This window comes from Hyperolius riggenbachi, chromosome 8 (genome assembly GCF_040937935.1).
Source record: "Hyperolius riggenbachi isolate aHypRig1 chromosome 8, aHypRig1.pri, whole genome shotgun sequence".
NCBI lineage: Eukaryota > Metazoa > Chordata > Amphibia > Anura > Hyperoliidae > Hyperolius > Hyperolius riggenbachi.
The window spans coordinates 296,004,071-296,029,375 of record NC_090653.1 but is presented as its reverse complement, the minus strand read 5'-3'; the positions used below and the strand labels follow the sequence as shown (position 1 = coordinate 296,029,375).

At 54.9% G+C, this 25,305-nt stretch overlaps 1 protein-coding gene across 3 annotated transcripts in view; it reads left to right on the top strand.

The window, feature by feature from the left end:
• The window catches only part of EHMT1 (euchromatic histone lysine methyltransferase 1), a 185,417-nt gene that overhangs the window by 13,398 nt on the left and 146,714 nt on the right, over nt 1-25,305 (top strand). The window contains exon 1 of one of the 3 annotated variants that reach the window (XM_068249179.1): nt 16,628-16,687. The exons of 1 other annotated variant lie outside the window; for it this stretch is intronic. In XM_068249179.1, the coding sequence (XP_068105280.1) occupies nt 16,664-16,687 (24 nt within the window). In that variant the 5' untranslated portion in view covers nt 16,628-16,663. Of the gene's footprint in view, nt 1-16,627; nt 16,688-16,876; nt 16,952-25,305 lie in introns of those variants that run through there. One more of the 3 variants, XM_068249184.1, reaches the window with a different exon arrangement.

The window sequence follows — 25,305 nt, the reverse complement described above, 5'->3', positions numbered from 1 at the left end:
CGTTTTTGTAACGCTTCTCAGCGCAGCACATAGATGGGAACCAGGCACATATAATTACATGGGAAAATCAATACCTTGCAGAACGCACAGGGCAACGCGCTGGGAAAACTGCACAGAAAGGTCCCTGATGTGATGCTGGCCTCTTTCCCTCTTCCTCCCACGCTGCTCTCGTCCCTCCCCCTCGTTTGCTCTCGTCCCTCCCCCTCGTTTGCTCTCGTCCCTCCCCCTCGTTTGCTCTCGTCCCTCCCCCTCGTTTGCTCTCGTCCCTCCCCCTCGTTTGCTCTCGTCCCTCCCCCTCGTTTGCTCTCGTCCCTCCCCCTCGTTTGCTCTCGTCCCTCCCCCTCGTTTGCTCTCGTCCCTCCCCCTCGTTTGCTCTCGTCCCTCCCCCTCGTTTGCTCTCGTCCCTCCCCCTCGTTTGCTCTCGTCCCTCCCCCTCGTTTGCTCTCGTCCCTCCCCCTCGTTTGCTCTCGTCCCTCCCCCTCGTTTGCTCTCGTCCCTCCCCCTCGTTTGCTCTCGTCCCTCCCCCTCGTTTGCTCTCGTCCCTCCCCCTCGTTTGCTCTCGTCCCTCCCCCTCATTTGCTCTCGTCCCTCCTCCCCCCCCCTCGTTTGCTCTCGTCCCTCCTCCCCCCCCCCTCGTTTGCTCTCGTCCCTCCTCCCCCCCCCCTCGTTTGCTCTCGTCCCTCCTCCCCCCCCTCGTTTGCTCTCGTCCCTCCTCCCCCCCCTCGTTTGCTCTCGTCCCTCCTCCCCCCCCTCGTTTGCTCTCGTCCCTCCTCCCCCCCCTCGTTTGCTCTCGTCCCTCCTCCCCCCCCTCGTTTGCTCTTGTCTCTCCTCCCCCCCTCGTTTGCTCTCGTCCCTCCTCCCCCCCCCTCGTTTGCTCTCGTCCCTCCTCCCCCCCCTCGTTTGCTCTCGTCCCTCCTCCCCCCCCTCGTTTGCTCTCGTCCCTCCTCCCCCCCCTCGTTTGCTCTCGTCCCTCCTCCCCCCCCTCGTTTGCTCTCGTCCCTCCTCCCCCCCCTCGTTTGCTCTCGTCCCTCCTCCCCCCCCTCGTTTGCTCTCGTCCCTCCTCCCCCCCCTCGTTTGCTCTCGTCCCTCCTCCCCCCCCTCGTTTGCTCTCGTCCCTCCTCCCCCCCCCCTCGTTTGCTCTCGTCCCTCCTCCCCCCCCTCGTTTGCTCTCGTCCCTCCTCCCCCCCCTCGTTTGCTCTCGTCCCTCCTCCCCCCCCTCGTTTGCTCTCGTCCCTCCTCCCCCCCCCTCGTTTGCTCTCGTCCCTCCTCCCCCCCCTCGTTTGCTCTCGTCCCTCCTCCCCCCCTCGTTTGCTCTCGTCCCTCCTCCCCCCCTCGTTTGCTCTCGTCCCTCCTCCCCCCCCTCGTTTGCTCTCGTCCCTCCTCCCCCCCCCCTCGTCTGCTCTCGTCCCTCCTCCCCCCCCCCTCGTCTGCTCTCGTCCCTCCTCCCCCCCCTCGTCTGCTCTCGTCCCTCCTCCCCCCCCCTCGTCTGCTCTCGTCCCTCCTCCCCCCCCCTCGTCTGCTCTCGTCCCTCCCCCCCCCCCCTCGTCTGCTCTCGTCCCTCCCCCCCCCCTCGTCTGCTCTCGTCCCTCCCCCCCCCTCGTTTGCTCTCGTCCCCCCCCTCGTTTGCTCTCGTCCCCCCCCCTCGTTTGCTCTCGTCCCCCCCCCTCGTTTGCTCTCGTCCCCCCCCCTCGTTTGCTCTCGTCCCCCCCCCTCGTTTGCTCTCGTCCCCCCCCCTCGTTTGCTCTCGTCCCCCCCCCTCGTTTGCTCTCGTCCCTCCCCCTCGTTTGCTCTCGTCCCACCCCCCTCGTTTGCTCTCGTCCCACCCCCCTCGTTTGCTCTCGTCTGCTCTCGTCCCTCCCCCTCGTTTGCTCTCGTCCCTCCCCCTCGTTTGCTCTCGTCCCTCCCCCTCGTTTGCTCTCGTCCCTCCCCCTCGTTTGCTCTCGTCCCTCCCCCTCGTTTGCTCTCGTCCCTCCCCCTCGTTTGCTCTCGTCCCTCCCCCTCGTTTGCTCTCGTCCCTCCCCCTCGTTTGCTCTCGTCCCTCCCCCTCGTCTGCTCTCGTCCCTCCCCCTCGTCTGCTCTCGTCCCTCCCCCTCGTCTGCTCTCGTCCCTCCCCCTCGTCTGCTCTCGTCCCTCCCCCTCGTCTGCTCTCGTCCCCCCCCCCTCGTCTGCTCTCGTCCCCCCCCCTCGTTTGCTCTCGTCCCCCCCCCTCGTTTGCTCTCGTCCCCCCCCCTCGTTTGCTCTCGTCCCCCCCCCTCGTTTGCTCTCGTCCCCCCCCCTCGTTTGCTCTCGTCCCCCCCCCTCGTTTGCTCTCGTCCCTCCCCCTCGTTTGCTCTCGTCCCCCCCCCCTCGTTTGCTCTCGTCTGCTCTCGTCCCTCCCCCTCGTTTGCTCTCGTCCCTCCCCCTCGTTTGCTCTCGTCCCTCCCCCTCGTTTGCTCTCGTCCCTCCCCCTCGTTTGCTCTCGTCCCTCCCCCTCGTTTGCTCTCGTCCCTCCCCCTCGTTTGCTCTCGTCCCTCCCCCTCGTCTGCTCTCGTCCCTCCCCCTCGTCTGCTCTCGTCCCTCCCCCTCGTCTGCTCTCGTCCCTCCCCCTCGTCTGCTCTCGTCCCCCCCCCCCTCGTCTGCTCTCGTCCCTCCCCCCCCCCTCGTCTGCTCTCGTCCCTCCCCCCCCCTCGTCTGCTCTCGTCCCTCCCCCCCCCCTCGTCTGCTCTCGTCCCTCCCCCCCCCTCGTCTGCTCTCGTCCCTCCCCCCCCCTCGTCTGCTCTCGTCCCTCCCCCCCCCCTCGTCTGCTCTCGTCCCTCCCCCCCCCCTCGTCTGCTCTCGTCCCTCCCCCCCCCTCGTCTGCTCTCGTCCCTCCCCCCCCCTCGTCTGCTCTCGTCCCTCCCCCCCCCTCGTCTGCTCTCGTCCCTCCCCCCCCCTCGTCTGCTCTCGTCCCTCCCCCCCCCTCGTCTGCTCTCGTCCCTCCCCCCCCCTCGTCTGCTCTCGTCCCTCCCCCCCCTCGTCTGCTCTCGTCCCTCCCCCCCCTCGTCTGCTCTCGTCCCTCCCCCCCCCCTCGTCTGCTCTCGTCCCTCCCCCCCCCTCGTCTGCTCTCGTCCCTCCCCCCCCCCTCGTCTGCTCTCGTCCCTCCCCCCCCCCCTCGTCTGCTCTCGTCCCTCCCCCCCTCGTCTGCTCTCGTCCCTCCCCCCCCTCGTCTGCTCTCGTCCCTCCCCCCCCCTCGTCTGCTCTCGTCCCTCCCCCCCCTCGTCTGCTCTCGTCCCTCCCCCCCCTCGTCTGCTCTCGTCCCTCCCCCCCCTCGTCTGCTCTCGTCCCTCCCCCCCCTCGTCTGCTCTCGTCCCTCCCCCCCCTCGTCTGCTCTCGTCCCTCCCCCCCTCGTCTGCTCTCGCCCCCCCCCCCTCGTCTGCTCTCGTCCCCCCCCCCCCCTCGTCTTCTCTTGCCCCTCCTCCCCCCCCTCGTTTGCTCTCGTCCCTCCTCCCCCCCCTCGTTTGCTCTCGTCCCTCCTCCCCCCCCTCGTTTGCTCTCGTCCCTCCTCCCCCCCCTCGTTTGCTCTCGTCCCTCCTCCCCCCCCTCGTCTGCTCTCGTCCCTCCTCCCCCCCCTCGTCTTCTCTTGCCCCTCCTCCCCCCCCTCGTTTGCTCTCGTCCCTCCTCCCCCCCCTCGTTTGCTCTCGTCCCTCCTCCCCCCCCTCGTTTGCTCTCGTCCCTCCTCCCCCCCCTCGTTTGCTCTCGTCCCTCCTCCCCCCCCTCGTTTGCTCTCGTCCCTCCTCCCCCCCCTCGTTTGCTCTCGTCCCTCCTCCCCCCCCTCGTTTGCTCTCCCCTCCTCCCCCCCCTCGTTTGCTCTCGTCCCTCCTCCCCCCCCTCGTTTGCTCTCGTCCCTCCTCCCCCCCCCTCGTTTGCTCTCGTCCCTCCTCCCCCCCCTCGTTTGCTCTCGTCCCTCCTCCCCCCCCTCGTTTGCTCTCGTCCCTCCTCCCCCCCCTCGTTTGCTCTCGTCCCTCCTCCCCCCCCTCGTTTGCTCTCGTCCCTCCTCCCCCCCCTCGTTTGCTCTCGTCCCTCCTCCCCCCCCTCGTTTGCTCTCGTCCCTCCTCCCCCCCTCGTTTGCTCTCGTCCCTCCTCCCCCCCCTCGTTTGCTCTCGTCCCTCCTCCCCCCCCCCTCGTCTGCTCTCGTCCCTCCTCCCCCCCCCCTCGTCTGCTCTCGTCCCTCCTCCCCCCCCTCGTCTGCTCTCGTCCCTCCTCCCCCCCCCTCGTCTGCTCTCGTCCCTCCTCCCCCCCCCTCGTCTGCTCTCGTCCCTCCCCCCCCCCCCTCGTCTGCTCTCGTCCCTCCCCCCCCCCTCGTCTGCTCTCGTCCCTCCCCCCCCCTCGTTTGCTCTCGTCCCCCCCCCTCGTTTGCTCTCGTCCCCCCCCCTCGTTTGCTCTCGTCCCCCCCCCTCGTTTGCTCTCGTCCCCCCCCCTCGTTTGCTCTCGTCCCCCCCCCTCGTTTGCTCTCGTCCCCCCCCCTCGTTTGCTCTCGTCCCTCCCCCTCGTTTGCTCTCGTCCCACCCCCCTCGTTTGCTCTCGTCTGCTCTCGTCCCTCCCCCTCGTTTGCTCTCGTCCCTCCCCCTCGTTTGCTCTCGTCCCTCCCCCTCGTTTGCTCTCGTCCCTCCCCCTCGTTTGCTCTCGTCCCTCCCCCTCGTTTGCTCTCGTCCCTCCCCCTCGTTTGCTCTCGTCCCTCCCCCTCGTTTGCTCTCGTCCCTCCCCCTCGTTTGCTCTCGTCCCTCCCCCTCGTCTGCTCTCGTCCCTCCCCCTCGTCTGCTCTCGTCCCTCCCCCTCGTCTGCTCTCGTCCCTCCCCCTCGTCTGCTCTCGTCCCTCCCCCTCGTCTGCTCTCGTCCCCCCCCCCTCGTCTGCTCTCGTCCCCCCCCCTCGTCTGCTCTCGTCCCCCCCCCTCGTTTGCTCTCGTCCCCCCCCCTCGTTTGCTCTCGTCCCCCCCCCTCGTTTGCTCTCGTCCCCCCCCCTCGTTTGCTCTCGTCCCCCCCCCTCGTTTGCTCTCGTCCCTCCCCCTCGTTTGCTCTCGTCCCCCCCCCCTCGTTTGCTCTCGTCTGCTCTCGTCCCTCCTCCTCGTTTGCTCTCGTCCCTCCCCCTCGTTTGCTCTCGTCCCTCCCCCTCGTTTGCTCTCGTCCCTCCCCCTCGTTTGCTCTCGTCCCTCCCCCTCGTTTGCTCTCGTCCCTCCCCCTCGTTTGCTCTCGTCCCTCCCCCTCGTCTGCTCTCGTCCCTCCCCCTCGTCTGCTCTCGTCCCTCCCCCTCGTCTGCTCTCGTCCCTCCCCCTCGTCTGCTCTCGTCCCCCCCCCCCTCGTCTGCTCTCGTCCCTCCCCCCCCTCGTCTGCTCTCGTCCCTCCCCCCCCCCTCGTCTGCTCTCGTCCCTCCCCCCCCCTCGTCTGCTCTCGTCCCTCCCCCCCCCCTCGTCTGCTCTCGTCCCTCCCCCCCCCTCGTCTGCTCTCGTCCCTCCCCCCCCCTCGTCTGCTCTCGTCCCTCCCCCCCCCCTCGTCTGCTCTCGTCCCTCCCCCCCCCCTCGTCTGCTCTCGTCCCTCCCCCCCCCCTCGTCTGCTCTCGTCCCTCCCCCCCCCCTCGTCTGCTCTCGTCCCTCCCCCCCCCTCGTCTGCTCTCGTCCCTCCCCCCCCCTCGTCTGCTCTCGTCCCTCCCCCCCCCTCGTCTGCTCTCGTCCCTCCCCCCCCCTCGTCTGCTCTCGTCCCTCCCCCCCCCTCGTCTGCTCTCGTCCCTCCCCCCCCCTCGTCTGCTCTCGTCCCTCCCCCCCCCCTCGTCTGCTCTCGCCCCCCCCTCGTCTGCTCTCGTCCCTCCCCCCCCCTCGTCTGCTCTCGTCCCTCCCCCCCCTCGTCTGCTCTCGTCCCTCCCCCCCCCCTCGTCTGCTCTCGTCCCTCCCCCCCCCTCGTCTGCTCTCGTCCCTCCCCCCCCCCTCGTCTGCTCTCGTCCCTCCCCCCCCCCCTCGTCTGCTCTCGTCCCTCCCCCCCTCGTCTGCTCTCGTCCCTCCCCCCCCTCGTCTGCTCTCGTCCCTCCCCCCCCCTCGTCTGCTCTCGTCCCTCCCCCCCCCTCGTCTGCTCTCGTCCCTCCCCCCCCTCGTCTGCTCTCGTCCCTCCCCCCCCTCGTCTGCTCTCGTCCCTCCCCCCCCTCGTTTGCTCTCGTCCCTCCCCCCCCTCGTCTGCTCTCGTCCCTCCCCCCCTCGTCTGCTCTCGCCCCCCCCCCTCGTCTGCTCTCGTCCCCCCCCCCCCCTCGTCTGCTCTCGTCCCTCCCCCCCCCTCGTCTTCTCTTGCCCCTCCTCCCCCCCCTCGTTTGCTCTCGTCCCTCCTCCCCCCCCTCGTTTGCTCTCGTCCCTCCTCCCCCCCCTCGTTTGCTCTCGTCCCTCCTCCCCCCCCTCGTTTGCTCTCGTCCCTCCTCCCCCCCCTCGTTTGCTCTCGTCCCTCCTCCCCCCCCCTCGTTTGCTCTCGTCCCTCCTCCCCCCCCTCGTTTGCTCTCGTCCCTCCTCCCCCCCCTCGTTTGCTCTCGTCCCTCCTCCCCCCCCTCGTTTGCTCTCGTCCCTCCTCCCCCCCCTCGTTTGCTCTCGTCCCTCCTCCCCCCCCTCGTTTGCTCTCGTCCCTCCTCCCCCCCTCGTTTGCTCTCGTCCCTCCTCCCCCCCTCGTTTGCTCTCGTCCCTCCTCCCCCCCCTCGTTTGCTCTCGTCCCTCCTCCCCCCCCTCGTCTGCTCTCGTCCCTCCTCCCCCCCCCCTCGTCTGCTCTCGTCCCTCCTCCCCCCCCCTCGTCTGCTCTCGTCCCTCCTCCCCCCCCTCGTCTGCTCTCGTCCCTCCTCCCCCCCCCTCGTCTGCTCTCGTCCCTCCTCCCCCCCCCTCGTCTGCTCTCGTCCCTCCCCCCCCCCCTCGTCTGCTCTCGTCCCTCCCCCCCCCCCTCGTCTGCTCTCGTCCCTCCCCCCCCCTCGTTTGCTCTCGTCCCCCCCCCTCGTTTGCTCTCGTCCCCCCCCCTCGTTTGCTCTCGTCCCCCCCCCTCGTTTGCTCTCGTCCCCCCCCCTCGTTTGCTCTCGTCCCCCCCCCTCGTTTGCTCTCGTCCCCCCCCCTCGTTTGCTCTCGTCCCTCCCCCTCGTTTGCTCTCGTCCCCCCCCCCCTCGTTTGCTCTCGTCTGCTCTCGTCCCTCCCCCTCGTTTGCTCTCGTCCCTCCCCCTCGTTTGCTCTCGTCCCTCCCCCTCGTTTGCTCTCGTCCCTCCCCCTCGTTTGCTCTCGTCCCTCCCCCTCGTTTGCTCTCGTCCCTCCCCCTCGTTTGCTCTCGTCCCTCCCCCTCGTTTGCTCTCGTCCCTCCCCCTCGTTTGCTCTCGTCCCTCCCCCTCGTCTGCTCTCGTCCCTCCCCCTCGTCTGCTCTCGTCCCTCCCCCTCGTCTGCTCTCGTCCCTCCCCCTCGTCTGCTCTCGTCCCTCCCCCTCGTCTGCTCTCGTCCCCCCCCCCCTCGTCTGCTCTCGTCCCCCCCCCTCGTTTGCTCTCGTCCCCCCCCCTCGTTTGCTCTCGTCCCCCCCCCTCGTTTGCTCTCGTCCCTCCCCCTCGTTTGCTCTCGTCCCTCCCCCTCGTCTGCTCTCGTCCCTCCCCCTCGTCTGCTCTCGTCCCTCCCCCTCGTCTGCTCTCGTCCCTCCCCCTCGTCTGCTCTCGTCCCCCCCCCCTCGTCTGCTCTCGTCCCTCCCCCCCCCTCGTCTGCTCTCGTCCCTCCCCCCCCCTCGTCTGCTCTCGTCCCTCCCCCCCCCTCGTCTGCTCTCGTCCCTCCCCCCCCCCTCGTCTGCTCTCGTCCCTCCCCCCCCCTCGTCTGCTCTCGTCCCTCCCCCCCCCTCGTCTGCTCTCGTCCCTCCCCCCCCCTCGTCTGCTCTCGTCCCTCCCCCCCCCTCGTCTGCTCTCGTCCCTCCCCCCCCCTCGTCTGCTCTCGTCCCTCCCCCCCTCTCGTCTGCTCTCGTCCCTCCCCCCCCCTCGTCTGCTCTCGTCCCTCCCCCCCCTCGTCTGCTCTCGTCCCTCCCCCCCCCTCGTCTGCTCTCGTCCCTCCCCCCCCCTCGTCTGCTCTCGCCCCCCCCCTCGTCTGCTCTCGTCCCTCCCCCCCCCTCGTCTGCTCTCGTCCCTCCCCCCCCTCGTCTGCTCTCGTCCCTCCCCCCCCCTCGTCTGCTCTCGTCCCTCCCCCCCCCCTCGTCTGCTCTCGTCCCTCCCCCCCCCCTCGTCTGCTCTCGTCCCTCCCCCCCTCGTCTGCTCTCGTCCCTCCCCCCCCTCGTCTGCTCTCGTCCCTCCCCCCCCCTCGTCTGCTCTCGTCCCTCCCCCCCCTCGTCTGCTCTCGTCCCTCCCCCCCCTCGTCTGCTCTCGTCCCTCCCCCCCCTCGTTTGCTCTCGTCCCTCCCCCCCCTCGTCTGCTCTCGTCCCTCCCCCCCTCGTCTGCTCTCGCCCCCCCCCCCTCGTCTGCTCTCGTCCCTCCCCCCCCCCTCGTCTTCTCTTGCCCCTCCGCCCCCGCGCGGGGGGGGGGGGGGGGGGGGGTGTAGAGGCTCGTCTGGCAAGTGCTTGATCACTCCTCCATGGAAATAGAGAAGCAGCAAAGCTTTTCCCACCGTTCTGAGTCGCTGAGCTGACTGGAGAGGTACCCTTTTCCCAGGCCCTGCAATGTCTGCACACTTCCTGATGGTGGTGCTGTTGTACCAGCAATATGAGTGTGTAATGTATGTACATGTGTATATATCTCCTCTGTCCAGAGCCCTGCAATACACCAGAACTATCAGACCCCGCAAGGTTTATCCCTTCTGTGCTGCAGCCACAACTAGCGAGAAAATCTCTGGCTGGAACTCCAGCGTGATCAGCCGGTCCTCCTCGCGACCCCAGCGAGGGGGTCACACTCATCATATCTATGATACATTATATATGATCTATTATTTCCCACCCTCGCAATCAGGCCTCACGCAGATGGCGGAGCGTCCGGAACGCAATCCCCGCGGCGGTCGCACGCCCTCTGTGCTGCTGATCCCATCCACTACAGTAATTGGGTTAGCGTTGCTTTGTGCAAAAATGCAGCATTGTAATATCGCAGCGTCCTGCTGTGCAGCGCATGAAGTGAGACTTCCAGACAGCGCAGGCCATGCACTTCTGATGTCTCTGCGTGTCGCACACTCTGCACGTGCTGCTGAATTGTGCTCCGCAACGTGCAGTGTGATGAAAGGACAACTGAAGTGAGAGGAATATGGAGGCTGCCATTTTTATTACCTTTCAAACAATACCAGTTACCTGGCTGTCATGCTGATCCTCTGCCTCTAGTACTTTCCGCCATAGCCCCTGAACAAGCATGCAGCATATCAGGTGTTTCTGACATTGCCAGATCAGACAGGATTAGCTGCATGCTTGCTTCTTGTGTGATTCAGACACTACTGCAGCCAGAGAGATCAGCAGGACTGCCATTGCCTGGCAGTCCTGCTGATCTCTCTGGCTGCAGTAGTGTCTGCCGCCTGGCACCATGCTAAATTCTTAGTGTACCAGAGATGGTTCACTAGCCGTTATTTATACTTACCTAGGGCTTCCTCCAGCCCCATTATCGGCGTGGCCTCCCTCGCTGTCCTCTTTAGCCCCTCCGTTATGCCGCTATGAGTCCCGGTAATCTGGGCAGTCGCGGCCTTCTGTGCATGTGCAGCTCTGCCGCGCACACGCCCCTTGTCGCGCTCCTGTCCCTATTGCAGGTGCAGAACACTCCAGGGGATGGGAGCGTGGCAGGGGTGTGAATGTGCAGAAGCAGCAACTGACTGTATTACCGGGAGTTGTAGCGCCAGAAAGGAGGGGCCATAGAGGACGACAAGGGAGGCCCTGGTGCTGATGGGGCTGGAGGAAGCCCCAGGTAAGTATAAATTAGCGATAGTTGTACCATCTCTGGTACACTTTACAGTGGATCCGAGATAAACTTTTACACATTGCATAATTGTGTTCCTTTCCTATTGTTTATAGGGCATTCCTCAAGCCACATACTTTTTTGTTTTTGTTTAATACTCTAATTCCCTATAAACGAAAGAAGCCACGCCCACAGGTTCTCCAGAGAGCCTTGGCATTTTCAGACAGTAGCGAGGGCTCATGGGAGCTCAGTCTGGGCAGGAGGAGGGGGAGGTATTACTAGCCAGAGATTTCAGAGGCAGAGGGGAGGAGGGAGGACGAGGGAGGGATTAGGTTTTTTGCTGAAGATGCAGATAAGTCTGCCTCTGTGTAATGTTTACAAACAACATGGCTGCTGTCGTATCACAGGAAGAAATAATCAATCATATTCTGTTAAAGCTGTTTGCAGCTAGATTTGCTGTGTAAATGATCTAAACTTTAGTTAAAATATATAGACAAGTTACTTGTTATAGTTAGTTTTTCATCTCTGATCCACTTTAATATTTGTCACTGAGGAGCATCCATCTTCAGCGCCAAAATCACAATCGCACCAAAACTGATTACGTTCCCAACCGACTAGGCAGCGCAGCCTCGACCGAGAGCGTCCTGAGCATGCGCAGACCAGAAACATTAGTAACTGTCAGGAACCGACCCGCTGCACGCCTGCGTATACGGTTCCCGACTGTGGGTTTGACCAGATCAAGCGGGGAGCAGCCTTATTCAAGCTAAAAACAAGGCTGGGACCCCTCAGAACACTTTTCACTGCCACCACTAGCTGTTGCTAGACACGTCCACTCTGCTGTCGAGTGCTCAGCACGCAATTCGCGTCTTCGTACTCGGGTCAGCTTTGCGCTTTAGGGCTGGTTCAGACGGACGCTTGCGGAGCGTTTACCGCAAGCGTTCGGACCGTCGCGGTAAACGCTCCCATTCAAGTGAATGAGAGCGTTTACACCAAGCTTTTGCGCGCTTTTACCCGAACGCGGCGTTCGGGTCCCGATTTTCGCGAGCGTTCGGGCTGCCCCTGGAAGCAACATGTAGCTTCCAGGGAGCGGCCAACCGCGACGGCTAATGTTCCCCTACGGGAAAAAAAAACCGCAACAGCATCACGACGCGACCGAAGGCTACTGAAAGCCTGACCGCTCAGCCGCCGCAACGCCCCCAGACGCGACGCTACGCAGACGTCCGTCTGAACCAGCCCTTAGGCCGAATACGAGAATGCCACGCAGACACACACAGTCGCTCCCTGCTTCCCGAGGAATTCAATGCAAATATAGGTCTATTGACACACACACACACAATCACATTAACCGTCCATGAAGCTAGCTGCCAATACCTTCAAAGCCAGACTGGCTGACATACCCATGTGACACAGCGAGAAAAAGGAAAGAAATACGCTTCTGTGCGATACCATACGGCGGCGATATTCCGCATATTACCGTACATATCTTCCTCACCCCAATATATCATCACAGTAACTGCAGATGCCCAGTGCGCTCCCGACAGCATCTGCTACACACAGGCATGCGGGAGTGCGCACAGAGAGGGAGCGTGGAGAGGGAGCGTGCACAGAGAGGGAGAGGGCAGCCTACCCTCAATAGCGCGTTCCATTACACGCCGGACGCACGCTGCACTGTTTCTACCCATTAGATGTTTTCACTTGTCTGAACTCCATTCACTGTGCAGCAAATCAGAATAATGATGCGATATTTCTACAGATCCTCCTTCCATTCTTCTCTATTCCCTCTTCACAGTTTCCCTGCTTTGTTAGTTGGATCAGATGGCTGGAATGAGGGTAAGTGGTCTGTGTGAGACGCGCTCGCTGCTCAGTCGTGGACGGACCACTGTCACGCTCTTCCATTCGCAGTGCGCTACACGATGGATTATTTCGTTAGTTATAGGGCAGCGTGACGTCCCACAGATTATTAGCATAGCCATAAGACCATCATAGATGGGGAATAATAACCAGTGGTGATCCTTGTGGGTGACGGTTTCAGGATTAATCACTGTACAGACACTCTGCTTGGCTGCAGCTTGTTTAGGTCTGTGGAGAGGGGATTGGAAAGCACTAAACATTCATATCAGACATTTATTGATCTGGCAAAAAGGGGGCGCTACACAATGTTGGGTGATGGTTGTGGATGCTAGATTTTAAAATCACACCTGAAGTGATATGAGACTGACCTATCTATTTCCTGTTACACAATACCAGTCGCCTGGAAGCCCTGCTGATCTCTTTGGCTGCAGTAGTGTCTGAATCACACACCTGAAACAAGCATGCAGCTAATCCAGTCACACTTCAGTCAGAGCACCTGATCCGCTGCATGCTTGTTCAGGGGCTGTGGCTAAACGTATTAGAGGCAGAGGATCAGCAGGACAGCCCTCCTTAGGCTCCCTGCACACTGCAAATCCGTTTGGCGATTCCGTTTTGCAATTGCGATTTTCCCTGAATGCAATCAACAGAAAAACGGAGGAAAAAACGCAGCATGCAGTAACGAGTAAAAATCGGAATCACGTGCAGTGCGCAGGGAGCCTAAATCGTTTAACGTCGGACTGATTTTGGATAACTGATGGATTGAAGGCGTTGGTGAACAGTTTGGTCTGCAGGGCCGGAGCTACCATAGGAAAAATGGGCGGTGGCCCCAGAGCCTGTAGGGTCCCTCAAGGTGTCCCTCCCCCATCTTAACTGTTGCTCCCCAGGGACTCTGCAGAGTCTGTTAAGTTGGGAGGTGATTGGGGAGGGTCAGCAGCCAGCTCAGGGGCCCAGGAGGGAAATGTGGCTGCAACAAAGGGCCTCTAATGACTCTTTTTGGTCGGGGGTTGTCTGTTGGGGGGCCCCCAGGCTAATTTTGCCCTAGGGCCCAATTGTTACTTGAACCGGCCCTGTTGGTCTGGTAAAGGGTCAGTGAGGGTTGGACGGTAACATACGTTCTCAGCTGTGAAAACCGATCTTGGGAATGATTTGATCAATGTTCAGTTGAAATGAACACCTCGGGAACGCTAAGGCTGAGCTCACACAGTGCGTTCCTGTCGCCAGGCAGTGATCAGGACAGGTGATTCTGGACGTGTTGCTGGACTGAGGGTACCAGAGCTGGATGAAATGAATATTAGATTTATACATACCTGCGGCTTCCTCCAGCCCCATCCACTCTGATCGTTCCCACGCTGCCGTCCTCCGCTGCTCGCAGCTCCAGTACCGGGTCCCCGCACTGCTGTCAGTCACGGCCAGTCTGACGTAAGAGAAGTGCGCTGTTTGCGCCTCTATCCAACAGCTGTAGCCGGAGAGATACGTAGAGGGCGCACTTCTCCTGCGCTCAGCGCTTGCGATTTATAATGTGAACTAGGCCGAAATCTGCCAGAAAATGTCATTGTGCATAAAGGGGACCACACACACCATACAATGTATCTGTATCTGTTCAATTCAAGAATGGCAATCAATTGTTCTGACTGGTTAATTGGTCAGATTTTTGCATCGTTACACCGATGTTAAATTTTTCCGCAATCATAAATAAAATAATTGAAAGCTCAGAAAAAAATTGATTGGAACTGTGACAATCCATCACACACCATACAATTCTTCATAAAGTTGGTCTGAATTTTTGTCCAACCTCCAAAAATCGAAATTCGAAGAAAACAAAGAAAAACTCTCGAGTTTTCGGGACAACCGATCAAAATTATCGAATTGGTGAAAAATTTGAATTTTTAATTGTATGCTGTGTGGCCACGTTAATGCATGTACACGCGTATAATCTTCTAAACTTTCTCTGTTAGAAGACAGTTGGCCGTGTGTGCGGCTGGCAAACAACCCGATGACCACCGGGCAGCACGGTGACGTAGTGGTTAGTGCTCTCGCCTTGCAGCGCTGGGTCCCCGGTTCCAATCCCAGCCAGGTCAACATCTGCAAGGAGTTTGTATGTTCTCCCCGTGTCTGTGAGGGTTTCCTCCGGGCACTCAGATTTCCTCCCACATCCCAAAAAACATACAGATAAGTTAATTGGCTTCCCCTTAAATTGGCCCTAGACTAATATACATACATTACACAATACATACATAGACATACGACTATGGTAGGATTAGATAGTGAGTTCCTCTGAGGGACAGTCAGTGACATGACTATATTACAAGACTATATAAATGTCAGTACTATATAAATACTAAATAATAATAATGACCAACTGACAACAGGTTGTTTGCCAGATCTAATTGGTGGATCCATCTGACCAAGTATCAGGCAGGTTGGGACGTGTGTACAACTCTTTTGAACAGCTTTGTTGTTGCGATTTGTCGTTTAGCTTGCACGCATAGTCTTTAAAGGGAAGGTTCAGGGAGGGTGGGGAAAAAATAAAAATCAATTTCCACTTACCTGGGGCTTCCTCCAGCCCGTGGCAGGCAGGAGGTGCCCTCGCCGCCGCTCCCGGTGGTCTCCGGTGGCCGACCCGACCTGGCCAGGCCGGCTGCCAGGTCGGGCTCTTCTGCGCTCCATTTCCTGGCACTTCTGCGTCCCACGTCGGCGCTCTGACGTCATAGGACGTCCGCCGGGCTGTACTGCGCATGCGCAGTAGTTCTGCGCATGCGCAGTGCAGCCCGGCGGACGTCCGATGACGTCAGAGCGCCGGCGTGGGACGCAGAAGTACAAGGACTTGGAGCGCAGAAGAGCCCGACCTGGCAGCTGGCCTGGCCAGGTCGGGTCGGCCACCGGAGACCACCGGGAGCCTGCGGAGCGGCGGCGAGGGCACCTCCTGCCTGCCACGGGCTGGAGGAAGCCCCAGATAAGTGGAAATTGATTTTTATTTTTTCCCCACCCTCCCTGAAGCTTCCCTTTAAGTGAGTTGGGTATTTAGTTAGTTGGTGTGTGTGTAGGTACTTGTCAGGTAAACCCTAGGTTCTCAACACGTGGTACGCGTACCCCAGGGGGTACTTCTGATGGTTCCAGGGGGTACTCAGCTTGATAAACTTAACCAAGAATAACAAATGTAGAGTTTTAAAAAATGATAAATCTTATTTAAACACCAAATTAGCATTTTAGCTAATTAAAAGCAATAGTAAATGATTGGAAATTGTTTATAACCACTTATCATGTACTACGATGAAATATTATTTGTCAAGGAGTACTTGTGATAATGTTTGCTATACTAGGGGGTACTTGGTGAGTACAGGGTTTTAAAAGGGGTACATATCAACTAAATGCTTAGAAACACTGGAGTAAACCACATGTCATGCGATTGGTCATGTCGTGCGGTTGGTTGTGTGTTATGTTGCACGTGTGTATAAAACCTTCAGGGAACTGATGATTAGCCAACAGCTGCCTTTCGGCTACCACTTCATTCCAGATTTGATTGGTGTGTGGAAATTGTGGTTCCTGTCAGACTGGACCCAACACGTTCACCCGATTTTATCAGTGAAATCCTTTGTGTGTGAGTCCAGGCTGGATAACATGTATACCGGACTCCGGGGTGACCTGCTGACTCCCCTGATCAGGAACAACGCCCAGGCCCCAGCTGGGATATGTGAGGCCCAGTTACCTGGACGTCAGTAAGGTTGGGTTTCCTCCAGGCAGAGTGGTGCTCTTCAGGTTTGGGGATTGTACCGCTGTTGGGAAAGATTCTGGGAATGGTTTATAAATCCTCTCATTTCCTGTGTGTTGAAGTGTTAGGATTGGATTTGTGACATATATATTTATTGTATTTATAAAGCGCCAACATATTACGCAGCGCTGGACATTAGTTTAGGTTACAGACAATATTTAGGGGTGACATACAGCAATACAACAATACAGGAATACAAGAGAGACCAGATCAGGCAGCACAGTATGAGTACAATGTAATGGCTAGTCACTGGATGGAGCATGGAGATTAGGCAAGTTAGGTTCACTCAGATGCATAGCATGGGTTCACAGTAATGGAGGTGCATGATCAGGTAGGACACAAAAGGAGGAGGACCCTGCCCAAAGGCTTACAATCTAGAGGGAGAGGTAGGGACACGAATGGTAGGGGACCAGAGTTCCGTTGTAGGTTTAGAGCACTTGTGAGAGGTAGTAGGGTGAAAAGGTGAGTTTTGAGGGCCTTCTTGAAGATGTTGAAGGAGGGGGCTGCCCTAATGGATGGAGGTAGGGTGTTCCATAGTGTTGGAGCAGCTCTTGAGAAGTCCTGGAGGCGTGCATGGGACTGGGTGATGCGGGGGACGGTCAGGCGAAGTTCATTGGAAGAGCGGAGTGAGCGGCTAGGTGTGTACCTCTGAGTAAGATCAGAAATGTAGGTTGGACAGGTTTTGTGGACAGATTTGTAGGTCAGACACAGTATCTTGAATCTGATTCTGGACTGGATAGGAAGCCAGTGGAGGGATTCACGGAGGGGATCCGCCGTGGTGGAGCTGAAGTGTCTGTTGTGCCCTGTGTGATCTGTGTTTGGAGCTTTGCCCGCATGGCTGCAGGGATGTCTCCTGCCAAGCCTGGGTCACCACCTCTTGGAAACCTTCTCTGTGTTGATCCCTGGATGGCTGTGAAGTCTGAATATAGTTAGTTGAGACAATCCCCCCCCCCCCCCCCCCCAGCTTGTGTAATGCTGGTTCAGGCACTTAGCTGGGCTATTGTTTGTAAAGCATTGTGTTGGTCAGTCTATTCATCAGAGCTGAAGTGGTGGAAGGTCTTCCTGGTCCCTCTTCTATTCATGATCTCCAGCTGGAGGGAAGAGCCAGGTTTGAGCATGCTCAGTGTGTGTCTCTGTGTGTTGTAGCTGCTCATGAGGACTCCACACTAGGCCTGAGCTGCTGCTGGAAGGAGTGGATGGCCCAGTGGCCTGCGATGGAGGTATGTCATGTGATCGGTGGCTGGGAGGCCTGGAAACCTTGCTCCTCTGGAGGCTCAGCTCTCTCCACCGGCTGGTCGCTGGCTGCAATCTTTGTCTGTTGTCTCCTCCAGGCACATGGGAAGTGTGTTTGCATATAGTGACTTGGCACCAGCATTGCCCTGTAGACATGTATGACTCGGGCTCTGCTCTGCAGAACTTCTCACCAGGACTTGCTCTCTATTCTTGCTGCGAAGGTTTGAAGCTGGCAAGTGAAGGATCTGCAGGTTGGGTGGCTTGTCAGCGATCTGGGCAGGGAACTCTGTAGATGGAGTTTGTAGAGGTCGGAGTGTGGTCACCTTGGGGTGTTCCGATGAAATCATGTATTTATAATCAGGCAAGGGGGATGTCTGCAGAGAAATCAGGAGATTGAGGGGACAGATTAACACCTTACTGCTTCACTGACTGCAGAATGCTTCCCCCTCAAATGCAAGCAAAATGCTCCAAGCCAATATCGTACAAACGTTCCATGTGCCGTATGTGTGGCCGGGATCTGGAGGTTCATCGATCATACGCTATTGGCTGTTATTGATCATCTCAGTGTGATCTCCAGGCAATCAGCTTGTTCCTCTCTCTTGTATTTATGTATGTCTGACTTTTGTCGATTGTAAAATTAGATGAGATGTTTTGTTTCCTCGGGATCTGGCGTTATTGTGGGGCTACTGGAAACTTTTCAGGGGTTAATCGGGTTCAGGAGCTGTCCATGTAATTACTTGGTCATCACAACAGCTTCAGTGCCTTAGTGTATAGGTCTACCACAGACATGGGCAAACTTGGCCCTCCAGCTGTTACGGAAGTCCCACAATGCATTGCAGGAGTCTGACAGCCACAGTCATGACTCATAAAGGCAAATGCATTGTGGGACTTATAGTTCCGTAACAGTTTGCCCATGCCTGGTCTAGCAATATCCTCTCATGGAGAGATGTCTGTGTACACAGCGATTGCCCAATGCCCATCAACCTGCCAGCACACGGAAATAACATACTTATTATTCACCTGCCAGCACACGGCAATAGCATACTAGGCATTTTTCCTGTGTTTAGGGTAAAGCAAATCAGAGAGGAAGAAAATTGCCAACGCAATGCGTCACAATACAATTGTTTTTATTTTAACTTCGTTTTTTTTTTTACTAACGAATTATTGAAAAAACGCAATGTGAAAACGATCGCACTAAAATCGTGCCTAGACACGGGAAAAAAATACTCAATATAAATCAGGGCTGTGGAGTCGTGGAGTCGGAGTCGTGGAGTCGGAGTCGTGGAGTCGGAGTCGTGGAGTCGGAGTCGTGGAGTCGGACAATTTTGGGTGCCTGGAGTCGGAGTCGGGAAAAAATGCACCGACTCCTAATGAATTTGTAACTGTAATTAAAATAGAAAATATGATAAAATGTTCTATTTCTCAGATAATAGTCATTAAAAATAATGTATATATACAGTAATAGCTGTGCTCAGTCCACAAAAATGAAATAAACCAATCAAAATTAGATACTTGTGCTGCTTCAATAAAGCAGTCCCCGTATTTTTAAAGTCAGATATACATATCTGATTGTGACTGTATATATGATGTGTACACAGGAATCTCTTATATATACTAAATAACATCTATGCTGTAAGAATAAAGCCTGATGTGTAGCTGTGTCACTAATAGAGATGGTCAATGAGATGGAAATAATTCTGCATTGATGCTGATTTATGCAAATATATGCACTCCCTTTGCTGATGAAATCAAATAATTTGATATGTTATTAAAATTTGGTTTGGTGACTACAAATTAAAGGGTAACTGAGACGGATGAAAAGTAAAGTTTTATACATACCTGGGGCTTCCTCCAGCCCCGTTCAGGCTAATCAGTCCCTCGCTGTCCTCCACCACCCGGATCTTCTGCTATGAGTCCTGGTAATTCAGCCAGTCAGCGCTGTCCGGCCGCATGCCGCTCCCACAGCCAGGAACATTCTGCACCTGCGCAATAGTGCTGCACAGGTGTAGTATGCTCCTGGCGGTGGAGTGTGTGCATGCGCACTACGCCTGACTGGCTCAAGTACCTGGACTCATAGCAGAAGATCCAGGTGGTGGAGGAGGACAACGAGGGACTGATTATCCTGAAGGCGGCTGGAGGAAGCCCCAGGTATGTATAAAACTTTAATTTCATCTGTCTCAGGTTTACTTTGTTACACAGTAGTACTATACTCTACATATGCACTCTCCACAGAGCTGCAGGGAATCCACTGAGAATGCTGTGCACATTGAACACAGAGGTGTTGTCTGTTTACAATCTCCTCATTCCCCTGCAGAGTACCTGCACATCATTCTTACATGTACCCACACTTACATTGCCTAGGGCCTGATCCATGTTCAGATTGTGCATGAAGAATGTGTAATAGAGAAAGAATCTCCTCATTCCCCTGCAGAGTACCTGCACATCATTCTTACATGTACCCACACTTACATTGCCTAGGGCCTGATAGATGTTCTTTGTTTCGGTTTGTACCTTTTACAAGTACTCTTACCAAGGACTAGTTTTAGTCTAAAGGGAATAAATATAGTAGTCTACATATCCTTCTCACTTCAGTTGTCTTGTAAAATTCCTAAGCGTTGGCAGTTAAGAGACGAATTTCATGTTACATACTTTTAATCAACAAAATTGTAATATGCAAATTAGAGGAGTCGGAGTCGTGGAGTCGGAGTCGGTGGAATCCTAAACTGAGGAGTTGGAGTCGGTGGATTTTTGGACCGACTCCACAGCCCTGATATAAATAGAAAAACTCGCATAGCGGGGAAATGCGAGCCTTCCTGGCTGAGTTGTGGCGTTTGTAAGTCTCTGCGTCTTTGTATTGTGGCCGCAGTTTGGCCATTTATATATGAAATGTTTGGCTTTTACACCTCCGCAGAAAACAGGCGCTTATTTTGTGTGAGGGGTGAGAGAGGAATTCATTTCTGTCTGTCACAGATGCTCGTTCCCAGACCAGATCATATTATAATGTGCAACCGCTGATCGCAAATCGATTTGAAAGCGTTTTTTGAGCGGTTTGCATTTTTTACAAGCGTTTTTGTTTGGCGATTTGAGCCTTTCTTTCTGCAGACAATCAGGAAGTGACGTCTTTGACCTGGAACTCAATATATTTATTGTACTTTCTATTGCAAAGCGCTCACAAAATCGCTTATCCAAACGCTTATCGATTTTTCTATACTGTATTGAAGTGCAAATGCTCAGAAAATGGTGCAGGACCCACGTTCCTGATTGGAAAGAAAGCTCAATGCTCATGTGAGAAGTAGAGATGGGCGAATGCTTCGCTTGCGAACACTACATGGGGAATGACCTCACATCTGTGTGCGCAAGCTTCCATAGTACTGCACATGCGCTTTCCCGCGGGGCCGCACGTCCCTGATTGCGCACCCGCAGCCAGGAGCGCTCTGCGCACACGCTTGACATCATGCAGAGCACTCCTGGCTGCGGGCGCGCAATCAGGGACGTGCGGCCCCGCGGAAGAGCGTCTGTGCAGTACTATGGAAGCTTGCGCACACGGATGTGACCCTCAGATCATTCTCCATGTAGTGTTCTCAAGCTAACCATTCGCCCATCTCTGGTGAGAACCCTCTCATTGAAATTCATTGCACAAGCACTTTTTAAAAAAATCTTAAAGCTCTCATAACAAGCCCTAACTTAATGAGGAACTCCAGCGAAAATAATGTAATAAAAAAGTGCCTCATTTTTACAATAATTATGTATAAATGATTTAGTCAGTGTTTGCTCATTGTAAAATCTTTCCTCTCCCTGATGTACATTCTGACATTTATTACATGGTGACATTTTTACTGCTGGTAGGTGATGTCAGTGGAAGTAGCTGCTGCTTGCTTTTTTGGGAGTTGGAAACAGCTGTTATTTCCCACAATGCAACAAGGCTCCCACAGTGTGATGTCAGCACCATGGTCCTCCTGACATCACACTGTGGGAGGGGTTTCACCACAATATCAGCCATACAGAGCCCCCTGATGATCTATGGTGAGAAAAAGAATAGATTTCTCATGGGTAAGAGGGTATAGGATACTGATTAGGATAAAGTTCAATTCTTGGTTACAGTTTCCCTTTAAAAACCCTGTAAAATGATTCAGGAATTTGAATATCGTGAAATATGTTTGTAATTTATTACTCCTCTGAATGTTGCGTCTGTTTTTTGATCAGATGGTGTGAAAATATTTTTGACCAGTTGAGTTTATTGCTGAATTTAGTGGGTCTTTTAACCGAACCTGAAGTGATCATAAACTGTTCATATACAGTTGTACTTCAGATCCTAATTGTAAATAGATCCTTTATGGAAGCACGCAATCTTATTTGGTATTTCAAACATTAAAAATGCAGCTTTAGGCCGGATCCACACTAGAAGCGCTTTTCTGAGCGTTTTGCGTTTGATTAGCGCTTTCTGAGCGCTTTTTTAACATTTCCCCTATTCACTTTCATTAAAATCGCAGTAAAAATAGTGTAAAAATCGCTGCAAACGCGTACGTGAAAAATCGCTGTAATTTTTACCGCAATTTTAATGAAAGTGACTAGGAGGAATTTTTAAAAAGCGCAAATCAACCGCAAAGCGCTCAGAAAAGCGCTTATACTGTGTCTGGGCCTGTAAAGTTTTGATTGTCTCAGGAGAATGGCGACAGAGATTTTAGGGTTTTTTAGGTCTCTCTCCTGCGCCGGATTCCTAAGTAAATACTGAAGTGAAATAAATAAAAAATAAATCCGATACTCAGGGCTGTGGAGTCTGTACAAAAATCTTCCGACTCAGACTCCTCAGTTTATGAAACCACGACTCCAACTCCATCTCCGACTCCGGGTAACCAAAATGGCTCCGACTCCTCGACTCCGACTCCTTAGTCTAATACTTAACTGTGATGTGGATTTTGTACAAAAATTATCCGACTCCAACTCCTCAGTTTATGAAATCAACGACTCTGACTCCGGGTGCCCAAAATTGCCCCGATTCCGACTACTCGACTCTGACTCCAACTCCGACTCCACAGCCCTGCAGATACTCCCCTATACTTACCTTGATCCTTTACAGCCTCCCCTGTCCTTGGTCTGTCCCCTCACTCCAGTGTGTCGCCCTCTTTCCAGGTATTCCACTAAGGCCCTGTTCACACTGCACGCGTTGCTGTCCGGATTTTGGCAATGCGTGCAGGAGGCAGACACACGACATCAGACAGTTCATAGACAATGTTCACACTGCATGTGTTCCGTACCAGTGCCGTCCGGGAACACATGCTGCACGCATTTGTTAACAACGCACGGCTGACCCATTCCACGCAAAGCATACAAACGCGTATGGCGTGTGATCGTACGCATTGCCTTCCAAATGCATGGCCATCTGCGTTTCATGATGTGAACGTGGCCGTACTGGTCAAATGTGCTGATTTTTTGCCTGGGGACACAAATGCTTCTGAAACCTTCCGAGGGCTCCCGGAGGCGACAGATTGGAAGGGGGACGGCGCTGGAACCGGGACAAGGACAGCTCTATAGGTTACAACGCGTCCCCTCTCCATAAGCCAGTCGCTGATTTGCATTTCTGAGGCCTTTCATATGTCTATGGCAATGCGTCTGTTTTAAAACGTCTGCAGCAAGTTTTATGCGTCGCGCATGCGTGGAAGCGTATTTTAGCAATACACTTCCGCGCACATCATCAATTTGGCCACAGGAAGCTGGTGTGTCACTTCCTGCGTGGCCTGCTGCCAGGCAGGGATTACCACGGTCATTCCCGAAGGCCCGTGCAGCACCGTAACTACAGATGTGCAGTGTGAAACTGGCCTTAGGGCTCTCTTCCACTATGAAATGCGATCGCATTTCAATTTCCACCTTGTGAGTGAGCTACTATACTCAGTATTGTAGAGCTCAATCGCATCCAAAACGCAGCAGGAAGACTATTGCGCTTGGACCAAAATCGCATCGTAATCGGATCGCACTAAAGGAAATTGCTGCTGCCGTTTCCATTCGTTTAATGTACCTTGCGTTTTGCGATCGGAATCAAATCGCAGGGTAGTGGAAAAAGGCCCTTAAGCTGACTGTTCACGTTACAGTCGGACTATGTAAACGTTGTACAATCTCATTTTTGCACACAGACAGTTTTTGTGGTAAACGTTTTCACGTAAGCTTTCGGAGTTCATTTTACAGTGAATATAGAGCATTTTTTATTTTCAGTTAAAGGGACACTGTAGGGGGGTCGGGGGGGAAATGAGTTGAACTTACCCGGAGCTTCTAATGATCCCCCGCAGACATCCTGTGCCCGCGCAGCCACTCACCGATGCTCCGCCCCCCGCAGGCATCCTGTGCCCGCGCAGCCACTCACCGATGCTCCGGCCCCGCCTCCGGTTCACTTCTACAATTTCAGACTTTAAAGTCTGAATACCACTGCGCCTGCGTTGCCGTGTCCTCGATCCAGCTGATGATGTATGATCTGTGTCTGCGCAGTACACTCCTGGTGACATCAGCGGGAGCGAGGACACAGGCGTGCAGGCGCAGTGGTTTTCAGACTTTAAAGTCTGAAATTCCAGAAGTGAACTGGAGGCGGGGCCGGAGCATCGGTGAGTGGCTGCGCGGGCACAGAATGTCTGCGGGGGACCATTAGAAGCCCCGGGTAAGTTCAGCTCATTTTCCCCCGACCCTCCTACAGTATCCCTTTAAACTCTAGTCAGTTATTTTGCAACTCTTTGGTTGTATGCGCTTTTGGAGAAATGTGCTTTACAAATGTTCCATCGTTGTAGTGCAGGTGGAGGACAGACCATCTGCTGGTTGCATTTCGGTCTGGCGGGTGAGATGTACCCCTGACTTCCTGTGGTCTCCATCAGGGAGGGGCACAGCAGTGAATGCGCTTTTGTCATTTTTTGTACATTTGGACGGGACTGTATACAGCGCTATCGCTATGGCTGCCTGATAATGCCAGTGATCGCCACAAACAGAAATCGAGGAGTGATCGGTGCAGATTCCAACACTTGATTTCACAAGAAATGTGAATGAAAGTACTCCCCTCTTCCCCAGAAAGTGAGTCTGCAAATTGATTTGGGGATTTTGGGGAAGTCTGTCATAAATTGAACCACATGGGAACCGAGACTTATTCTGAAACCTGCTTTACTGACATGATGCCAGGATTCTCTCCTGAAGAAGTAAACTCTACTGTATAGATGTTTCACGAAACGCGTTGCCGGGATTCTCTCCTGAAGAAGTGAACACTACTGTATAGATGTTTCACGAAACGCGTTGCCAGGATTCTCTCCTGAAGAAGTGAACACTACTGTATAGATGTTTCACGAAACGCGTTGCCAGGATTCTCTCCTGAAGAAGTGAACACTACTGTATAGATGTTTCACGAAACGCGTTGCCAGGATTCTCTCCTGAAGAAGTGAACACTACTGTATAGATGTTTCATGAAACGCGTTGCCAGGATTCTCTCCTGAAGAAGTGAACACTACTGTATAGATATTTCACGAAACGCGTTGCCAGGATTCTCTCCTGAAGAAGTGAACACTACTGTATAGATGTTTCATGAAACGCGTTGCCAGGATTCTCTCCTGAAGAAGTGAACAGTACTGTATAAATGTTTCACGAAACGCGTTGCCAGGATTCTCTCCTGAAGAAGTGAACACTACTGTATAGATGTTTCACGAAACGCGTTGCCAGGATTCTCTCCTGAAGAAGTGAACAGTACTGTATAGATGTTTCACGAAACGCGTTGCCAGGATTCTCTCCTGAAGAAGTGAACAGTACTGTATAGATGTTTCACGAAACGCGTTGCCAGGATTCTCTCCTGAAGAAGTGAACTCTACTGTATAGATGTTTCACGAAACGCGTTGCCAGGATTCTCTCCTGAAGAAGTGAACAGTACTGTATAAATGTTTCACGAAACGCGTTGCCAGGATTCTCTCCTGAAGAAGTGAACAGTACTGTATAAATGTTTCACGAAACGCGTTGCCAGGATTCTCTCCTGAAGAAGTGAACACTACTGTATAAATGTTCCACGAAATGCGTTGAGATTTATGAACTTCTTGGCTCACACACTTTTATGTATAAAACATTGAAATATTGAAACGGGCACCTTTTCTCTACAGGGATCTTTTGGTGTGGAGAGCTATTCCCTAAAAACAGAATTCTCCTGTATCAGATCCTATTCAGTAAGCATGAGTGGTACCAATCAGCTATGTGTGCACTCTAACATTACAAAGTCCTTCTCCTTTTATAGTGAACTGTTTTTGTACTGTTAATCATCTTTGTCATGTGATTTTTTTTTTCTTTTTTTTGATATAGTTAATAAAGCTATGAATTTAACTACTATTGGTTGACCTGTCTTCAACATTCTCCAATTAACCTCCTTTTTTTCTTTCAAAATGGTACATCGATGAATACCCTTTTAAAGTCCCACTTAGCCATATTTAATTGTATAAATGTACATCGGGATGTGGAGATAACCTATAAACAATTTTTTTCTTTTATTAATATAAATATCTTGTTCCCCCTTAATAGAGGAACATTTATTTTGTGGCTATGTTGATTTAGAGCAGAGGTCTCAAACTCGCGGCCCGCGGGCCATTTGCGGCCCTCGATA